This window comes from Sturnira hondurensis, unplaced genomic scaffold (assembly GCF_014824575.4).
Source record: "Sturnira hondurensis isolate 20B ecotype Veracruz unplaced genomic scaffold, ASM1482457v3 Scaffold0002640, whole genome shotgun sequence".
Lineage (NCBI taxonomy): Eukaryota > Metazoa > Chordata > Mammalia > Chiroptera > Phyllostomidae > Sturnira > Sturnira hondurensis.
In genome coordinates, this window is record NW_028075271.1 from 1,560,263 (window position 1) to 1,580,111 (window position 19,849).

At 50.6% G+C, this 19,849-nt stretch overlaps 1 protein-coding gene across 4 annotated transcripts in view; it reads right to left on the reverse strand.

Moving 5' to 3' along the window:
- Window positions 1-19,849, reverse strand: part of RUNX1 (RUNX family transcription factor 1) — a 205,593-nt gene that overhangs the window by 68,214 nt on the left and 117,530 nt on the right. For 2 of the 4 annotated variants that reach the window (XM_037040603.1, XM_037040601.1), the window contains exons 3-4: window positions 17,007-17,260; window positions 10,735-10,891 (exon numbers count right to left, since the gene is read on the reverse strand). In XM_037040603.1, coding sequence (XP_036896498.1) covers window positions 10,735-10,891; window positions 17,007-17,260 — 411 coding nt within the window. Of the gene's footprint in view, window positions 1-10,734; window positions 10,892-17,006; window positions 17,261-18,734; window positions 18,879-19,188; window positions 19,610-19,849 lie in introns of those variants that run through there. The other 2 variants (XM_037040604.1, XM_037040602.1) reach the window with 2 other exon arrangements.

Below are 19,849 nucleotides of genomic sequence, written 5' to 3' on the forward strand. Positions count from 1 at the left end.
TTCTGAAAGCTTGCCACTTCTTCCAAAGACCTGAGGGTTCATGACAGATGAGTATTTCTCTTCTGTTATTTAAATCAGAGAAATATCAACTGGCACCCAATGGCCTTACTGTGCCCTAGGCCCATGGATTTGGCCAGAATGCAATAAAACAAAACCAAAAATGCACAAGGCTGTTCACTTGCAGTTTCTGCGGATGCTGAGATACCACCTTAAGACGGCCTCTGGGGAGCAGCCAGGACTCCCTGCCACGCGGTCCGAGGCCAGTTGCCTCGGCACCATCATAAACTCCCTTGCACCTGGGTGGAGCCCGCAGCTCCAGCAGGAAGAATGCGATGCTACTGGGAGCCAGCCTGTGGACCCGGTGACGAGAGCAGGGGATGCTCGGCCTCTTTGTGGGAGCGCAGTGCTGCCCGTTAGAGTCGGACGGGAATTAAGGGACATGCACGAATCATAAATATTTGCATGCTGCTAATGTTTGCACAAAAGAGTTGGAAGGGCTACGTTGGGAGAGCTTCTTTTCCCATGAAAAGCAGTGCTTCGAATTACAGTGCATATTTAATTTCATCTCTGCCATTGCTAATCTGAAATCTCAGTGCCCGCTGCCCATAACCCTTTCGCAACCTGACAGCTCTGTGGGGCTCAGGGGTAAAGGGTAAGGGTTGATGTTCCTTCCCAGAAACAGTCCCTGAAGACACACAAAAAGGTAGGTCCTGACTGCTGTGTGTGGTGGGCTCACGGAACTCCCATTGTTCCCTCTGCAAAGTTAGTGCCACATCACACGGAGACAGGTTTTACCAGGCAAAGTAGCAATGCCCTAAGTGTGTCTCATCTCAGGCATTCCGTGCTGCCCCGCCCACCCAGCACCCAGACAAAGGCAGAACTGAGCTCAGAGAAGTCCTGCAACTTGCCCCAGGACACACAGCTCTAGGCCAGTGCTCTCAACCAGGGTGATTCTCTCACTCCCCAGGGGCCATCTGGCAATGTCGATGGACATTTCTGGTTGTCACAGCTGAAAAGGGGCACAACTGGCCATTGGATTAGAGCCCAGGGAGGCTGCTGACCAGCTGTCCAGCTGGCACTGCATGGGATGGCCCCCAAGAACACCACCACTGGCATGGTCAGCCTGGAATGTTGACGGCAACCAAGGCAGGACACTCTGCTCTCAGGGGAGAATCCATCAGAGCCCGAGGGCTGACCACAGGCTCCACCGCCTAGGGGGAGTCACTGGGGCAGTCACTCATATGACAGTATGTTATGAGTCCCCACTCTGTGTCAGGCACTGACCTAGTTACTGATGAGAGCATGTGGTACGGAGCTGGATCTCAGGAGTCCACCTTTGCGGGGCACTGGTACCACCGAGTGCCCGGCGCTGGCCATGGCTGCTCCAGCCCTTTCCCCAGAGATCCCACGCACATTCAGGTAGGACACGGGTTCCTGCTGTCCAGGGCTCTGGCTCTGCCCACGAACTCCACCTGCATCACTAACTCTCACCTTCTCACACGGTTGGACGCCTGCTGAATCCCGGAGGGCTCTATAGTGTGGGAGCTTCCAGGAAGCACGACAGTGGGGAGTGGGGGTCTTCACGCAGAGCACAAGTGAACAGTCGGACACTGCCACAGGACACATCAGGGCCTCCGACCTGCAGTGGCCCGCCCAGGGGACCGATTTCAGATGTTTTCCCCAAGCCACCTTTCCCTGGATCTCGTTAAGCAGACAAGCAATCGCAGCGCTAACACCTGGGGTGGGCGGAGCGCGTTAGCGAGGAGCCCCGCCCATCCGCCAGTGTGGCTGCGGTCTCTGCGCTGTATCCTTCCCTGCCTCCTCCACTCTGTCTCAGGAGTGCCAGCCGGGCCCTTTCCGGTGCCTGCTGGGTGTCTGTCAATGGCATTCCAGGGCCTTGATTTCAGCACCTTTTAGTTCGCGGAGACACACAGTAATTTGTGTTCCTGCATCTGTGGATCTGGAGCCCTTCCGCCGAAGCCTTGGGCAGGCGGAAGGGTGGGGCGCGCACCCCGGGGGACCCAGCGGAGCACTTGTACTGCTTCTGAGAGTCCCCGAGGAGCTGCACCCGTGGGACGTTCCTGCAGGAGGGGCTCCCTGCTGTGCGCCCCCCCCAACACCACATTGCCACCACCAGAATAGGGGAGGACCTTGCTACTGCGCACAGAACACAGGTGTGTTTCATATTTTTAAGACTTTCCTATTCAGGGATCATCTCTAATTTTATGTTTGTACTGTATGTGAAGTTTTTTTTTAAAAATATTTTATTTATTTATCTTTTTAGAGGGGAAGGGAAGGAGAGAGGAAAGAAACATCAATGTATGGTTGCTTCTCGTGCATCCCCTGCAGGGAACTGGCTCCTGCCGGAAACTGGCCCGCAACCCAAGCATGTGCCCTGACTGGGAATCGAACCTCGATCATCTGGTTCGCAGGCCCGCGCTCAATCCACTGAGCTACACCAGCCAGGGCCTGAAGTTTTTAATAGAATTTTTTTGTAAGTGTTGTAGCAAGGCAGCAAGCATTAGGGCAGAGAAGTGAAGAGAACGTTTTACAGCATTTTATGTGGAGAATGGAGCTTCTCTGGGTTTATCTACCTCCGCCTGAGACTTTGGATTGGGTCGGACTTGGTGGGAGTGGCCTGTGCATAGGACGGGAGGCGGGGCATGGGAAGGGAGAGGGGTCCCTTGGCTTCCACCCACTAGATGCCAGAAGCACCCCCCTGCACCCTAGTTGTGACAACCAAGCCCATCTGCAGACACTGCCCGGTGTCCGCCCCCAGCTGGGAACCACTGAGTGAGACCACCACAAAACTGATAAGCAGTATGCTGCGCACCTGGAACTAATAGAACATTCAGTGTCCAGTGCAGCTGAACAACCAAAAATGAAGAGCAGATGGATACTCAAGGCCCTGACTGTCCCTGCCCTGAGGTTTCAGAGAGGACGATGAAGGTAGAACATCTGGAGAGACCCGACATTNCGGCTTCCACCCACTAGATGTCAGAAGCACCCCCCTGCACCCCAGTTGTGACAACCAAGCCCATCTGCAGACATTGCCCAGTGTCCGCCCCCAGCTGGGAACCACTGAGTGAGACCACCACAAAACTGATAAGCAGTATGCTGCGCACCTGGAACTAATAGAACATTCAGTGTCCAGTGCAGCTGAACAACCAAAAATGAAGAGCAGATGGATACTCAAGGCCCTGACTGTCCCTGCCCTGAGGTTTCAGAGAGGACGATGAAGGTAGAACATCTGGAGAGACCCGACATTGTGGGTACCGCCGACACGCTATTTAAAGAGGCAGACAGAGCCCTCTGAGTTTGGATCATCCTCGTTAATTACCATAGACAGACAGACAGATGGCTAGACACTGACTGTACTCCATGCAGTGGTTTCTAACAGAATGAAGGGAAAGCATCCGCAAAAACCCCCAAGCCAAAGCCTGGAGCCAAGGCGAACTTACCAAGGCTCGGGGCCCACTTCCGCACATAGCCCCGCCCCCGCACGCGGCCCCACCCCCTGCCCTTTGTGCAGGAATCCCAGGAGGGCTCTGATGGCAAACTGCCTGTTCCTGCGCACTGCTTTGCCTGAGCTGGGCAAGGCCCCCCTGTTTGCGCACGGGGACCCCGTGAGGGCCACACACCACCCACGAGGTGAGGGTGCGGGCCAGCCTCCCAAGAACCAGGCGAGGGAGTTTCCTGGGACCTGGAGGCTGGGGCAGGTAGCAGGCCTCTTGCATTTGTGCTTCCCCCACATTCCTAACGACAGTCTTAATCTCAGGGTAAAAGCAGGAATTAATCTAAGCTGCAAAATAAACAGGAAATTTACTAACGTCTTCTTGGAGAAAAATGCAGCTTAAGTGGCTCCTAAATGAGCACTTCCACACCGAGGAAGTTGGAGCTCACGCATTGGACTCCCACAGCAGAGAGGCTCCCCGAGGCCCCCGGAAGGAGGTCCAGGGGAGCACTTTATGATTTATAGGATCACCTGAAGCCCTCATTGAGAAAGTTCAGTGACATGAAATGGAATTCCTAAATGGGGTGCACTGCCCACCTGACAAGGGGCTTAAAGAGACTGGACCACGTGCTGGTGGGATCCCTGCCCTGTGCTGAGAGAACCCAGGATCACTTGGGTCTGCGCCCAGACCGAGGCGGGTCTCTGCGGAGTGCAGGGCTCACCTCTGAGCCCACGAGGGAGGGCAGGCGCCACCCGCCTCCACTCATGTGTCTGCATCGACTCAGAAGCCTTCGGCCGTCATGTTCTCCCCCACGTCCCGCCAGGGAGCCGATGAAACTGGCGTGTTCGAAAGCATTCACAGGCAGCTCATTAAACCCACACTGCTCACCAGTTCTGTTAATTGCTTTATCTGGGCTTCAGATGAGAAGCTGTTATTAGCATGGGTTTGGCCCTCAATGACAGTTTGACCCAAGAAGTCATCCCAGTGAAAGCGCGGGCACACGCACTCTTCTGGCTGCAATTCCAACCCGCCCTTCAACACACATCGCCCCTCCGCGTTGGCAGCCCATGGCCGTGCACAAACATCCCCTCGCTGAACTGAACTTGCGTTATAATCATCAGCAGGAAAGAAAGCAGCCATGAGACAAGACACCATCTCTCTTTTCAACAAGTCATTTTTCTTTAAAAAATATAAAAACAAGAAACACAGAATACGTCTTCCAGCGTCTCCACCCTCGCCGCCCCTCGCCAGCCAGCGCAGAAAGAAAATACAGTGCTGATTTATTAGAACCAGAGCAGCCCTGAGGCCCTTGGCCGGATCTCTGTTTATGTCTCTGATGCTCGGGGCTGAAACAGGAAGCTCTAAAATCACTCAGCCACGATTTCTCTCACAGGCACTTTCTGGCTGACAGTCTCTGTCCCCGGCAAATGCAAGCCGGCTGGCCAGGAAGGGGCGGCGAGTGGCTGGGGAGAGGCCTAGCTTCTGTCCGTCAGACTCTAAAGCATTGTTCACACAACTAACTTCAATTTTAAAAAGCTGTCTAGCATGCCCCGTGATGCCTGACACTTCATAAAATCACCAAGAAAACCATGAAGGGATCAAGGGAAACGGCTCCAGGCCCCAGCGGTTCTCAAGTACGCTATTTTCCTCCGTCCCTGCCAGGGCGTTAAGGGGACAGGGACTGCTCCTGGGGGGTAGGGAGGGACTTGCTTTGGGAAACTGTTGTTACTCCTTTATCGGGAAACGGGAAGCAGAAGGAGAAACCTGATCTCTACAGATGAATTCTCTGTCAGATTGTGGGCACCAGCTTCTGACCTGCCATCTAAAACAAAATCATTTGCTAAGGCTGCCTGAGGCTCGGTGTACCAGAGGCTGAGTCTTTTTCCATCTCTATTTGCCCACTCTGACATCTAAAAACAGGTTGCAGCATATACGGTTTATTTAATTTTTTTATCTTCACCCGAGGGTATGTCTCTTATTCATTTCAGACAGAGAGGAAGGGAGAAGGGAGAAAGAGGGGAAGAGAGAGAGAGAGAGAGAGATCATCGATGTGAGAGAGAAACATTGATCAGTTGCCCGTTGTGTGCAGCCAGACCGGAGATTGAACCACAACCTAGGTACGTGCCTTGACTGGGGATCGAACCCTCAACCTTTTGGTGTACAGGATGATGCTCTAACTAACTAAGCCATCCAGCTAGGGCATACACATGTTATTTTAAAGTGTAACCCTGGCTGGTGTGGCTCAGTGGATTGAGCACCGGTCTGTCTGCCAACCAAAGGGTGGCCAGTTCGATTCCCACTCAGGGCCCATGCCTGGGTTGCAGGCCAAGTCCCCAGTAAGCGGTGTGTGAGAGGCAACCACACATTGATGTTTCTCTCCCTCTCTTTCTCCCTCCCTGTCTAATAAATAAATAAAGTCTTTAAAAAGAAAAGTATAGGTCGATCACAACCCAAAAAAAGTGGGGGGGTGGGGACGGTGTGTAGGAGAGTTCATTTTACTATGACTCATGCCTATCCCTGTCTTCTCTGGAAGGGACCTCATGGCCAGCCTGCCCTCTTCAGTGCCACCAATGCCGCAGTCTGGGGCTGCCCGCAGACCTTCTCCCTCCTGCCCCGTGTGTGTCTGTGTGGCACAGAGTGACTTGGATCCTAGGATAACACTGTGAGTCATCCCGGCCTTTCTCAGTAATAACCACTCCACAGAGACTCGTCTCTGTTCGTTTGGAAGGCCTCTTCTAAATGTACTTTTCTTCATCTCAGCCATAGCCTCTCACTCGTCTGAAAGGCAGCCTCCCCCTCCAGCTCCCCAAACAAGGCAAAATAACAACAATGAGCATGCCTTGAGTAAGGAACACTCCACAAACACGCAACAGCCCAGATCGGGATGGGTAAATATTATGTCTGGGAAAGACGTCCGCGGCACGAACACAGGGAAGGAATAAAAGCGTTGGGGAAAGGCACTCTTTTAAAGTGGGCAAGTTCCCAGGGCGGTCAACACAAGCACAGATCTGCCCAGAACAGCAGCCCGGGGCAGCAGAGCCAACCAGGCCTCCCGTGGCAGCCTGCAGCCAGGGGCCCAGGACGTCACAGAGATGGGGCTGCCCGCTCAGTGATGGAAGGGCTGTGCACATGCGCATGTGACAGGCTTTCAAAGGTCTGAAGCAGCCACTGGATTGGGACTTACTCTCCTAAATATACAAACTGGTCCTGGCCACAGTCAAAACAGGTGTAAGCGAGACAGCACTGGGGACAAGGAGACTGTCTACCTCCCTGGTTGTTTACCTGTACCTTTTCCAGCTACCTACCATGTGTGGTGCTGAACTAGGCTGGCCCTCCCCGGTCAAGGTGAAGTTCCAAATTCACTGATGCTTGCCTTGGGGGGCCCAGGGGGCCCTGGAAGGTCCGTGAGTAAGCTTCCTGGGCCCTGAAGCTGAAGTTGTACGTGACACTATGGTAAGTGCCCATGTAAATTTTTTTCACCTACAGAGAAGGCTTCCAATGGATTTTCAAAATTATCTGTGATGTTCCCAAAAGATTAAAAGTCATATTCTCAGAGAAGTTGGAGGGATTTGCAGTGGTTTCTCTTCCCACATTTATGGCATGGTTGATGATATAGTCTGGTGGATTTCCTCTTTGGTTCTAAAATGAATTAGCTGAAGTCACGTTCCCTGATTAATCAATTCCTCTCCAACTGATTAAGGACTCGGACAGGGCCGGAAGTGCTCATAGATTTCACTGCTAAAATCTCAGACATCTCTCAGCTGTAGCCAGGGTACTTTTTCATAACCAAAAATATCCGTAGAACCTGCCTTAAGTGCTGATGTAAAGTGCTAATTAACTTTTCCAAAGAGAATTCCTTTTCATCACAAACCTCCGTTTTCTGGAGGGAGGGCATGTCCCAGGACATGCGGTTAAGCGTGTGTGGTTCGGAACAGCAACATGTGTGCTAAGCACAGCCTCTCGTCACCTGGCAGCTGGTCTCTCTTCTTCCTTGGCAAAGGGACAGGGTCAGTCACTTCGTGTGGTGACACCAAATCAAAGTGAGAAAATGCCAAGGGTCAGACATACCCTGAACAAGACTGAAAATTAACAGGAGAGAGAGGAGGGAAGGGAGGGACAGGGAGGAGGTTCAGGCTGCAGGAGCCCTCGCCAATGTGTTTTAGGGGACAGTGTTGTCGGCAAGGCCGCAAAAGCCGGACGGGCAGGTTTTCCCAGTTGCAGGCTGAACTTGAGGTTAGGAGCCGGTATCTGGACATCAGCCAGTCCCAGACAAAATCAGTTTTGCAGAACATAAAAAAAGAACCCTTCCATATTCAACTTCTGGCAATTTCTCTGAGCTTGACAATCCCTATAGACTGACAGCTGGTAAAAGAAAAGGGAGTTCCTTCCCCCCGCCCCCCGCATTGGGAACAGAGCTCTGGGCCCCTTGGAGAACCCACCGGGCTGGGCCTCGGGACACAGCTTGAAACTTTAACAGCAACCCAGTGCAGGAGCCAACAGCCAGGGCCTCTCGGCCGCTGCGTGCTGTGTTGGTGCCAATACGTGCTTATAGGCACATATTCAACATAGAAACCAAGATAGAAAATCCTCTTAAGATCACTTAAAAAAACAACAACTCTGTAATGAAGCTTTTAAAGGAAGAGATTCCATGTGGAAGATGGGGGCTAATTGTCAAAATTAGTGAGAATCATTGGTGGTCTTCACAGTGGGAAGGAAATCACCCCCACGAAATTCTGGCAGCCCGTGATGCAGACACTGCCCTTGAACAAGTTAACATCAAGCTGCGTTTTACGACTATGGGGAGAAATTATGAGACAAACAGGGCCTTTCAACAGCTCATTTTGTCTTGTTGTACTGACGAAAAAAATAAAATGAAAAAATCACTCAAGACCATCATCACCTTCGGCACCCCGAAGTGGGCCGGAGGTTTGATCTGGGTTCCTGCGGCCTGGAAGCCCTGTTATCGCTCGTCGGGGGCAGACACTCTCTAAAACAGGTACTGTCCACTTACGACATTTCAACTCATTTTCTCGTTCCAGGTTATCAGAAGACAGCCCGGCCTTGTTGTAGCTATTTTACTCTTCGAGTTTTATGCAAACTCAAGGGCATACTGGCACGAATCAGGCAGCCCAGTGCAAACAGTCCACACCTTGGGGAAACAGTTCACTGTTACCCAAGTAAACACGGGCTCCCATTTAGTCACCCACTCAAAACAGAAATGGCCAATGAGGCGAGAGACCAGCCCCCAACACCAGAAAAGGAAGCACACTGCTTTCCAAACCTCATTCTTTATTATCACCAACTTACTGTGCGGTGCCAGAAAGCCACAACTGAACCTCTTATGGAGAAATGTCACTGGCATTGGCCACTTAATAGCTTCCAAAACTTTTGTAACTTAAACCTGACACACGGAGCCATAGGATGGTACTATCGCTTTCTCCAGAAAGGCCACCAAGTGACACTCAGCTCAGTTTGTGAGAGTGGACATCCGCAAGAACTGAGTCCAGATTGTTAGCCAGGCCAGTAGGCATGGACCTGGGGGTGGAGCCTTGGTTTTTTATTGGCTTCTCACCCACTCTGCCAGCTACTCATCCGAAGCCTTCATTGAAGATGTTTTCTAAACACCCCATCCCTGAATCATAATGTGAATACCATTTACTGGAAGGCGTGGACTTTTAACATGACAAGTGAACCCATTTAATGACTTACACTTTCATACCTTGTAGTATCCCTCACGCTTTCAATAAGTGGGTGCAATTTTCTTTGCATTACCCCATTATTAAGGTAGTTAGTACTAGGAACATATATTTTTAATCATTTCATGTTTTCTAAGTTTTCCCCACCTGTGATTCCATTTTGAGAATGCGCCAGACAGCTAGGATAGCAAAGACCACAGCCCCAAAATGAAGGTGCCTTTCCCCTTGTCCCCACTTCGACGAATCAAATTCCCCACGAACACGGATTCTCCTATATTTTCGAATGCCTTTATAAAGAGTAATGTTGACTGTCTTGGTTGAATGTCCACTGGTTGTAGTTTTTTTTTTTCTTAATATGAGTCATCTCCTGTTGTTTGGTTATTTATCATGCCTTTTTACTTTACTCAAAAGAAACTTTTGTTTCCCATTTTTTGTATTATACAAATGAAATTTCCCAAACAAACCACCCTGCCGCTTTCAATTAAACTCCTAGTACTTGCTGCTATGCATACAGTGCAGTGTGGGTCCCTGCAACACAGGCCTCTTTCTGCTTTAAATATTTAGGCGGAAAGTAGCACATTTTGCTGTGTATAGTGCACGCCCATGTTTTGGCCCAAACTTTCAGGGGGGAAAATCTTTCATTTTAATTTTTTAAATTCAACTTTTTATTTATTTATATTTAGAGGCTTGGTCTTTTTTTATACTATAAGGGGATTTTAGCATTTATTTTTGAACATATTACGGTACAGGAAATTTTATGTAACCAATAATTACAAAACACAAGAACAGATACAAGGCATGTCACGTACTACCCATGTATAAGGCATACCCTTATTTTTCCCTAAAAAATTTGGGCAAAAAGTACACATTATATACAGCAAAATAGAGTAATAACACTGCACAGTAATAGACCTGCCCTTATGCAAACAGTCCCTCTGGATAATCTGGTCTTTAATGTTGTTAGTGCCTGAAATGTTAACTGGGTCCCCCCCCGCCCCCCAAATAATAAAGTAAAGCATCCCGATTCCATTTACTGGGAAGGTCACACCGCTGCCAGTTTACCCAACCAGATGGCACAGCCTCCATTTCTCCATCTCTTACCATCAAATGATAAGCTTACTTGAAACAGCATTTTAATAATCTTATACTATATAGTCCTTAAAATGATTGGAAGTGGCCCTCTGAAACTGTCACTTGCATAGATAGTACACGGAACCCAGGTTCAAGGCTCCCAGTAGGCAGACTCCTGCTAATTGTCAGAGAGAGAACCCCAGGCGTGCAAGCCGAGTTTCTACAATGGTAAGCTTTGTATTTTCACACTTCGGTGAGGAGCTGAGGGGTTTCCTTGAAATTCACAATTTATGTTTTGCACATTGCAAATCAGAAAGCAATCATGAAAAGCTAGATTCTATTAAAAATATTCAATTTGAAGTAAATATTTTTTAAAAGCCTGATGTAGCAATTACAACAAGCAGACTGTGTTTCTAGGAAACCCATCACAGAAACTTCTGGAGGTTTTGAAATTTGGGCTGGTTGCCACATAAACACTTTGTGTTTCAAGTTCAGCTCTGACTCATACATACCTCTTCCACTCCGACCGACAAACCTGAGGTCATTGAACCGCGCGACTTGGTTTTTCATGGCCGCGGTGGCATTTCTCAGTTCTGCTGAGTAGTTTTCATCATTGCCGGCCATCACGGTGACCAGAGTGCCATCCGGAACATCCCCCAGAGCCACCACCTACACACCAGTCAAGGGACAAATGCAAACATCAGGAAAGTCACAAACTTTGCTGTCACTTACAGAACAATTGTTCTAGAGTTAAATGTGTATTGTGTGGCCCTTGTTGATTTGCAAAGGAATAGCAATCCTCAATTAAGCAAAACAGAAAAGCTACTAATGGGAAGATTTACTTGTAATTCCATTATGCATAGCTAGATAGAAATTTCCAAACCATCACCTATGAGCCACGTGAGGTCACATAGCCCAGCTGGGGCCAGACTAACTACAGAGAGGACCTGGAAACGCCGTGCTTTCTCACACACACTGGGCTCGTCTCAACTCTTCAAGTGTGAAAAACACAGTGTTTTGCCAGCTTACAACCCACTTCCCCTGGTCCAGACCTCCCACGACAGGCCTGAAGGGCCAACTTGACTTTTAGATGCTTCAACTTGTTTCCGCTAAAACTACATGTGATCATTACAACCGACTGCTGACGATTCTGGACTGACTGACACTGTCCCTTTGCAGTTCCACCTTCGAAACTCCTCCTCACGTCTACGGTCTTGATTTTCACCGACGGTGAACCCTGACACACCAGGGAAAAAAACAAGAAATATGTCCTGTGCTTCTTATGCATGACGAAACTGACAGGCCTCGGAGGAAGAGGGCTGGATGCCCTGTGCCCCTGTGTATTCAGGAGGGGATGATGCAGGGTTGGGGGACCTGGGAATCCCACAGATGTGTTCACTACATCCTAGCAGACCCCTAAGGTTGCCTCCAACCCCACGGATCTGGAAGGGGAACTCCTTTAAAGTAATTGAACCGAAATGGATCTCCGATCAAGGCTATTGAAGAAAACTGGTAGATACATATTTTTGATGCTCAAGTAATCCTAGAGCAAGTCATTTCAAAATAGAATGCCCTAAGGAGGATGACACAAAGGTGCTTTGTGGAGGAGTATCCATTTCTTGGTCATCATTTGATCCTTCTAGAAACAATTTTCTTGGTCTAAAGATTTATCATGAGCTACATTTCCATTGCTCCTATTTTTTCAAGTGATCACAGAATTTCAAATCAAAATGCCCCCGGTTTTAATTGTTCCTATTATTTCTGTTTTTTTTTTTTCCTCACGGTACCTTCTCATCAGTCGTGAGATCTGTGCTATTCATTCTGGTGATATAACATACACAGATTTGGGTTTGGTTTTGAGTTAGGATAGCAAAGCATTCTACAGCAATTACCTCTTCCCCTGCTTTCCACCTCCCAGTTTTTACCTCATACTTGCTGCCCAAGTTTTTGGCTAATCCCTGTGTGTTCAGCCCCTCTGTTCTGTCTGTAAATAGGGCTGCCACAGGCTCCCTCTCATGAAAGCAAAGCCATGCTTCTCAACATCCCATCTTTGTAGCCTGCTCAGTCCCCATGCCTGCCAGATGCCGGACCACTTGCCGTTCTGATCCATCACGATGCTTCTGCTCTGGGGTTCCACGCAATGTGGCAACCAGAAAGCCAGCCTGCTCTGAGGGCCGGGCAGGCGCTGGGAGCACGGGCTCGCAGGCAGGAGCCGGGCACCTTCCTCACCTCTTTACCCAATTTGCACTGTCCATCACGGTCTGGTCTCCTATGTTTCTTTCTAATCTTTCCATCCAAGTGTCGGACATGTGTTTTGTTTTTTTTTTTTAATAAAGGAGATTTAAAAACACAGCTATTTATTCCTCAAGAACCCTCTAATTAGGTATTTAGTTCCCATTATAAGTGTGTTGTTGCTGTTTAATTAAGGGCAGTAAGAAGACAATTCCCTTTTGTTTCACAAACACCCCTCATATAAATTGCCCTGATCAGTTACGGTAGTTGCAGTTGCCTACTCCTATTCCCACAAAATCTGCTTGCTTTATTCTGCTGTTCAAAAATTCAGACTCTTAAAAATTTTTCCACTTTTTTTTTCACTATTTTCGGTTCCCTCTGTAAAATTAGCTCACAGTGTCGAAATGTCGCCCTCGAACACACATTTTTACTTCCTCATCCTCATCTTCCTGTACTGGCCCGGCTTCTCCGTCTTAATGCAACCCCTGGGAAGGATCAGCCACATGGCTTTCAAACTGACCGCTCATGGGAAGAGGACAAAGCAAATGGGTCTTGTTTTATAACTACCCCAGCGTGTTCCAGCCACCTTCCTCCCACTCGCTCCTCCTCTCACGGTGCTCCCTGCCTGGGCCTGGCTCGTCTTCCCAAAACCACCGTCCGGGGTGATGGTGCAAGTTCACGGACGCTTCTCCAAGTGGAAACAGACGTAGGGCACAGTGATCATGGCAGCCAAATAGGAAAAGACTGTCAAGGTTGGAATTTGAGACTTAAAAATTTAGGAGTTTAACTCCTATCTCTCTGTTTATTAAAAAAAAATGCAGTAGGAATCAAAGACATTTGGGTGCTCAAAGAGCATTGACTAGCTTTTTATTGATCTTGGAGGGATTTTTTACTTTTCACATGGGGAAGAAGAAGAACATTAAGTCCAGGAAAATTACATTCATTTAGATAATGTATATCATCTAATGATTAACAAGCACATTTAGACCAGGTTAAAATTTTTTTTTTAATTTAAAATCGACATGCCTGTTAATTTGAAGGGCTTTTATCACTGACAAACAATCCAAAGAGAACTTAAAAATCTAACTTTAAACAGAAAGGAAAAAAGCAACTGGAATGAAAAACTATAAACAAAAGGTGAAGAAACACAAACATTTTCATTTTAGAACAGGCCAAGCAGGCAAGAAGGGACTTGCAGGCCAAAGGGTATCTCACATTTTGTTTTACTTCTCTGTTTCTAAAGTATCAGGAAGTTACTTGGGCACAAGACCAGCCCTCCTGTATGGGACCTACCCACACTGCTCTTGGCTGGCCTGTTCGCATTTGGTGCCGACATTGAAACCAACTCTAATTAGGCTGAAATTACAGTTACAATTCATTTCTTTCAAATCCCTTAATTTTCCAGTGTTTCAAAGAAGGCTGTGAAGTGGAACTTAGAACGCAGCCGAGATGACGTCTCGAGCAAAGCTCAGGACCGCAAGCTCGCCGACAGAAACATAACTTGTTTCTTTCTTGTGAAAAAAACATTGCTGTCAGCATCCAAGGCCCCCGAACTTGCTGAAGGCGTGTTTATTTTGTGCCTTCGGATTCTGGTTGCCAGCTCAGAAATGGACCGGAAGAGCACGTTACGAAACACATACTAAGGCACCCCAACGGCTTTTTAGGCTGCTTCTGTAAATAATGGGTAACATGTAGCAAATTTAAGATTTTCTCAATAGTCCCATACACCTCTCCTACCCTAAAAAGTACAGGTGTGCCATGGGAGGAAGGGGCACACTTGGGGGTCCAGGATAAGCAGTTAGAATGATTTTTTAATCTATTTTAAGGAAAACTCATAATTTTAATGTCCCTTTAGTTTCAAAGATTGAAAGCAGAGGATTTACACACAGATTCCCGAAGACTCTGAAAGAATGACTTAAATGCTCTTTCCATCAATATCATCAGACTATTAGTTTCCCATTTTTCTTCCTTGTTACTGGTAACACAATAATTCTCAACTGATTAACTTCTTAAAGGGATTGCCTAAGGCTTATTTAAAAATCCAAATTTTAAAGTAGTCATTTCTGTGGAAACGGCTTGGGAGGTGGCTGGGTGGCCGAGGAGCCAGGGCCTCACGCAGAGTGGCCGGGATACAGCCCCCTCGGAAGCCCGGCCGGCTCCCATCCCTGCCCTCCGAGTGCCCTGCCTCCCGGAAAGTCCCTCCATTCTCTCGGGAGGAGCAGGTTCCCTTGGGAAGACGCCACTCCTGGTGGGGACTGAGGTGATGACAGGTAGCAATCAATAGGTCTGGCTTCTCTGCTGTCCTTTCCNTCTGTGGAAACGGCTTGGGAGGTGGCTGGGTGGCCGAGGAGCCAGGGCCTCACGCGGAGTGGCCGGGATACAGCCCCCTCGGAAGCCCAGCCGGCTCCCATCCCTGCCCTCCGAGTGCCCTGCCTCCCGGAAAGTCCCTCCATTCTCTCGGGAGGAGCAGGTTCCCTTGGGAAGACGCCACTCCTGGTGGGGACTGAGGTGATGACAGGTAGCAATCAATAGGTCTGGCTTCTCTGCTGTCCTTTCCTGTCCCCCAGATGTCCTCAAGACCCACACACTTTTTTCAAGAGCTCTCCACCTTGATCTTTTAGTAGAAGATCAAAACCATCACTCAGTAAAACGAAGGAGATTTTTTAAAAAGGGCACATAGTTGGAAGTCATTTTGAAAAGGAAACCTCTACTGTTATTAAGATTTCTGCTAAAACAACAACTCCCTAATGACTCATAAAAGCAATTTATATGATTTTCCCCCCTGTTCTTTCAGAAGAAAATACCTACTTTCATGTGGCGGCTTGAGAAACTACATCTAACTCCTGATGAGTCTTTATTTGGCACTTAGTGTTTGGGGCATGGGTTCCCGGGCACAAAAGGGCCCATCAGAAGCCACCTGAGTTACCCCAAAGGAAGCCACAGAACCCTTAGTGGGCCAGGGGCCCTCAGGGTTAACTGAGCCTTTGGCTGAGGACTGCCCTGTCTCCTCCCATCTACCTGAAAGTGACCCCAGGGCCCAGTGATGTCAGGCCCCCTCTCCATGGGGACTCAGGACTTACAGACCTGAGTCTGCTGTAAAGGGATCAGAATGATAGCAAATGGAAACGGGCTCCAAAGCCGGTCTACAGAGTGGAGGAAGGGCAGGGGCAGCGACCAGCGGCTGGGTCGCCTCATCTTTACTTGCACGCCCCTCAAAACCTCTCGTTTTCAGAAACCAGGAACGGCAGGCGATTCTAGAGACTCAGCTAACTGTACATTTTGTTTTGGTTTAGAAATCATAATTGAAGTTTGGAAGGCACATCGGGCTTAAAAAAATAAAGACATTGACAGTACTTTTAAAAGAGTGAACACTGCTCCTGGCAAGTAGATCAAGGTCCCGCCAAGGCCTGGAACCATGAAAAAGCTTATATTAAATTGATCTCCCCTTAAAGGGGACGATTATTTAATCAGATTAAAAACAACAACAACAAGAGTAGCCAGTCTTTACAGCTTTTTTTTTTTCACCTGTCTGCCTTAGCCCTTTAAATGACCAGGAAGCGATGGTACCTATCACACTAAAAAGCTTACCCTTCCCGACCGTCCCCCACCCGCCACCTCAAGACAGAAGGGCAGGATCCCCAAGGCCAAAATTAAATTCCAGCTGTCCGCTGCCAGAGTGGTGCCGTGGTTGTTTAAAAACTCCCCGGGTTGTTTATATATCCCCGTTGAAGGCCAAGGTTTTTAAAAGCAGCTGAGAGCGAGGGCAACAATCAGGGGTTTGGGCGGCTCAGCTGGAGTTGCCCGGTCTGCGCCGCCGCCCGGCCCTGGGACTCGGACCTGGGGGATTAGACCCGGGATCTCGAACGGCAGCCCGGCCGCCCTGCGCCGCCCGGGGCTGGGCTTAATCCCGGTGAGGCGGCGATAACGTTGGGAAGGGCTCCGGGCAAAGAAATGGAGTCAATACTCTCGGCTTCGGGTAGGGTCAGGCTAGAGGTTTGCTTCAAAAACTTTTGCAAACTTAACTGTGCCCGCGGTTAACTGAGCTCGGGCCTGCGGATTCCTGCTGGGGTGTTAAACCGGGTGGTGGCGGGGGTAGGGTCGGTGGGGAGGAGAACCCTGACAGTTCTCCTCGTCAGTGTATTCCGCCGACCCGAAGGTAGGAAAAGTATTTTATTTCCCCACGCTCCGTCGGAAGGAGGCGGAATAGTATGGGTGCGGGGCCGGCGGTGGCGAGAGAAGCCCGGGGAGCAGTCAGCCCGGTCCCTGCCGGGCTATCCCTTTCCTATTTTTTTCAAAGCTAAAGACCCCCGCGAGGGAGGTCCCCGCCCGCCCTCCGTGGAAGTCTTTGGGGCCATCCTGAGTTCTGCAGGCCTCTCCGAAGGGAGCCCCGACGGGCCGAGGCGGGTCCCTTAAAGGGTCGCCACGGCGACGCATCATCTCCCCAGTCTCCCCTGGGGATGAGCTAGGGGCCGGACCCGCCTGCCCGGCCGCCGGCCTCCCGGATCGCCCCGGCCTCCGCCCGTCCTCCCGACACCCGCTCCGGGCCGAGTACCTTGAAAGCGATGGGCAGAGTCTTGTTGCAGCGCCAGTGCGTGGGCAGCACGGAGCAGAGGAAGTTGGGGCTGTCGGTGCGCACTAGCTCGCCCGGGTGGTCGGCCAGCACCTCAACCATGCTGCGGTCCCCGCTCCTCAGCTTGCCCGCCAAGGCGGCGCCGGCGTCCGGGGCGCCCAGCGGCAGCGCCTCGCTCATCTTGCCCGGGCTCAGCGCGGTGGAAGGCGGCGTGAAGCGGCGGCTCGTGCTGGCATCTACGGGGATACGCATCACAACAAGCCGGTTGAGTTAGGACCCTGCAAACAGCTCCTACCAGAGGGCGACAGGGGCGCGGATCTTCAACAAGCAGCTCCCAGGAGACCAACATAAAAGTTCAGGGGCCTTTATTGCTGCGGGGGGGTTGGGGGAGGGGGCGGCTTAAGTTACTAGCCGTCCAGAAGGGAGAAAGTTCTAGTTACACCGATGGGCCTCAGACCCCTGCAGGGGTCCCCGCATCCGACCGCTTAGTGCTTTAAAAAGTGGGCGACCAGGATCCAAAGCCGAGGGCCAGGGGGACTATCTTCTTCCGATTCTTGCTTTGAGAGTTCAAGTTCAGTCTCTGTCTGCTACAAAAGTTCCGGGAGGCAAAATTCCCATGTACTTCCTAAAATATTTATGCGGAGAGAAAAAAGACCAGCAAACACATAATTTGGAAGTTCCAGTAGTCAATCTCCTGTCAGTTTTTCCCGATGAGTTTGTCTAAAGTCCCAGCGTAACAAAAAATACAGGTTTGTCTTCCACATCCATGGCCACTTTGATTATGCAAAACTGGCTTCAGTCCTCAAAAGCAAGAACTGTGACTTCCAAAGGTCCTGCTACTAATGTATGTGCATATACATACACATATAAATATATATATATATGCTCTACTTCATAAAATATTTACAATACAATCTGTAGAGAATTTAAACACAACAGAAATCCATTAATGTTCGCTGCAGATTTTTTTTAAGTAGCCTTGGAAATCAGCTTCAGTAGTTGGAGAAGGGCTAGGCTAGAAATATTTGTCATGGTCTCTCAATAAGTTCATAAAATTCCTGCTCAGTTCATAAAATTCAGCTTTTCAAAGAAAAGCTAATCTTAAAAAAAAAGTCCAAGCTGATGACACTCAGGGTACAGCTCTCCACATCTGAGAACTCGGGTTTGGGGATGTTGGTTAAGTTTGTGGCTGATCCTGTGGTTTGGTGGCAGCTGAACAGCAGCCGAGTCACACGCACGCAGACACGCACTCTCCCGAAGCCAGCCACTGTCTACACGGACTCCGTGAGTCAGCTCAGACTTGGGCAGTAGCGAGACGATCTTCCTCCAACGTCGCCCTAGCGCCGGTCGGTTAACTACCGGGACGAGCCAATACCCACGATCACCGTGTAACCGCAGCAGGTGGAGCGGGCCTTCCGAGGAGGCACCGCGGCGCAGATCTAAATAGACACGGCCGCTCGAGTTACCCACGCAAACACTCCCACGCACACTGCCACGCACAGGCAACTTCGCGGCTCGCCTCGAAACAGCGCGCTTTCTCCTGCAGTTGTCAAAGGAAACAACCGGGGAAAAGTTCACAGCCAGGAAAGAAGCTGAACCATCCAGCCAAGAGACCAGTTCATTCAAAAGTAAGAAAGAAAGGGGGGGAAAAATCGAAGCTCCAACGCAGGTCAAGGAGAAGCAGCAAAGGTTGACTTTCTTCTAGCGTACCCAGGAGCCCCGGGAAGAGGTGCCTGCCGGCGCGAAGCCGGGCAGCGCGGTGCTGTGGCTGGGTCCGGCCGCGGGGCGCCCGTCCCGCCTGCGCCCGCTGGCTCTATGAATGAGAGTGCCTGGAAATGAACGTGCTTTTACTGTAAGCCCGGCCCGAGGAATTCCATTCCCTCAGCTCGTTTGCATAGGGCGGCCGCGGGCCAATCACAGGCCTTTCCGGTATCAACCAGGGCGCGGCTCGCCGCCGCGGGCTCCTGATTTGGCCCGCACGCCCCCCCACCCCCCACCCCCCCGCCGCCGCGCGCTACTGTACGCAGCCGGGGTGGAGAGTCAGCGGCCGCCGCGGCCATCCCGCGCTCCCTGGGCACCCGCAGCCAAGCACACGCGCAAAGGCTCACGCGCTCCCCGAGGCCCCGCCCCGCTGCGGACCTCGGCCCTGCGGCTTTTCACCTACGCTGGGTTGCGCGGCCCTGGTCCCTGGGGTTGCAATGCGCAGCGGCGCCACCGGTGGCCGCGGTCCGGGGACCAAGGAGGTGGATGGAAGAAGAGAAAGTCGGCCGGCCGGGAGGACTCGGGCGGGGAGCTGCGCCCGGAGCGGCCCAGCCCGGAGACCAGCAAGAGGGAGACGCCCCGCGCACCCTAGAGATACAGCGGCCACCACGAAGCTCCCAGGACTGGAGACCCCAGCCCCTGCGCGGGTGCCCACAGCCAAACTTCCGCTTCCCCGGCCTGGGTGCGATTCTACCACGATGGGACCGGAGGGCCGAGGGCCTGGCCGTAGAGTTGCTGTGCGCGGCCCCAAGGCCGGGTTGGCAGCGGCGGAGTGGCGCTGATTCATTTAATGAGGCCAGACGGTGCTCGGTCTCCACAACATGGTTTTTGTGTTTTTAGTTTTCTCTCTTGGCTTGTTTTCTTTAATTGGTGTTTTCGCCGCGTCTGGGCCGCAGCTTAATTACGCAGCGCGCCTCGCTCCGGCTGTGTGCTTTGTGGCCAGCGAAGTGGTTTCCCAGTCAGAAAAGACCCCAAAGAACTTGCTACTGAAAAGAAAGTTGAAAGCATATGCTGGGCTCCCTTCCGGCCCTGGGAGCGGCAGAGCGAAAGCTCCTCGGGTCACC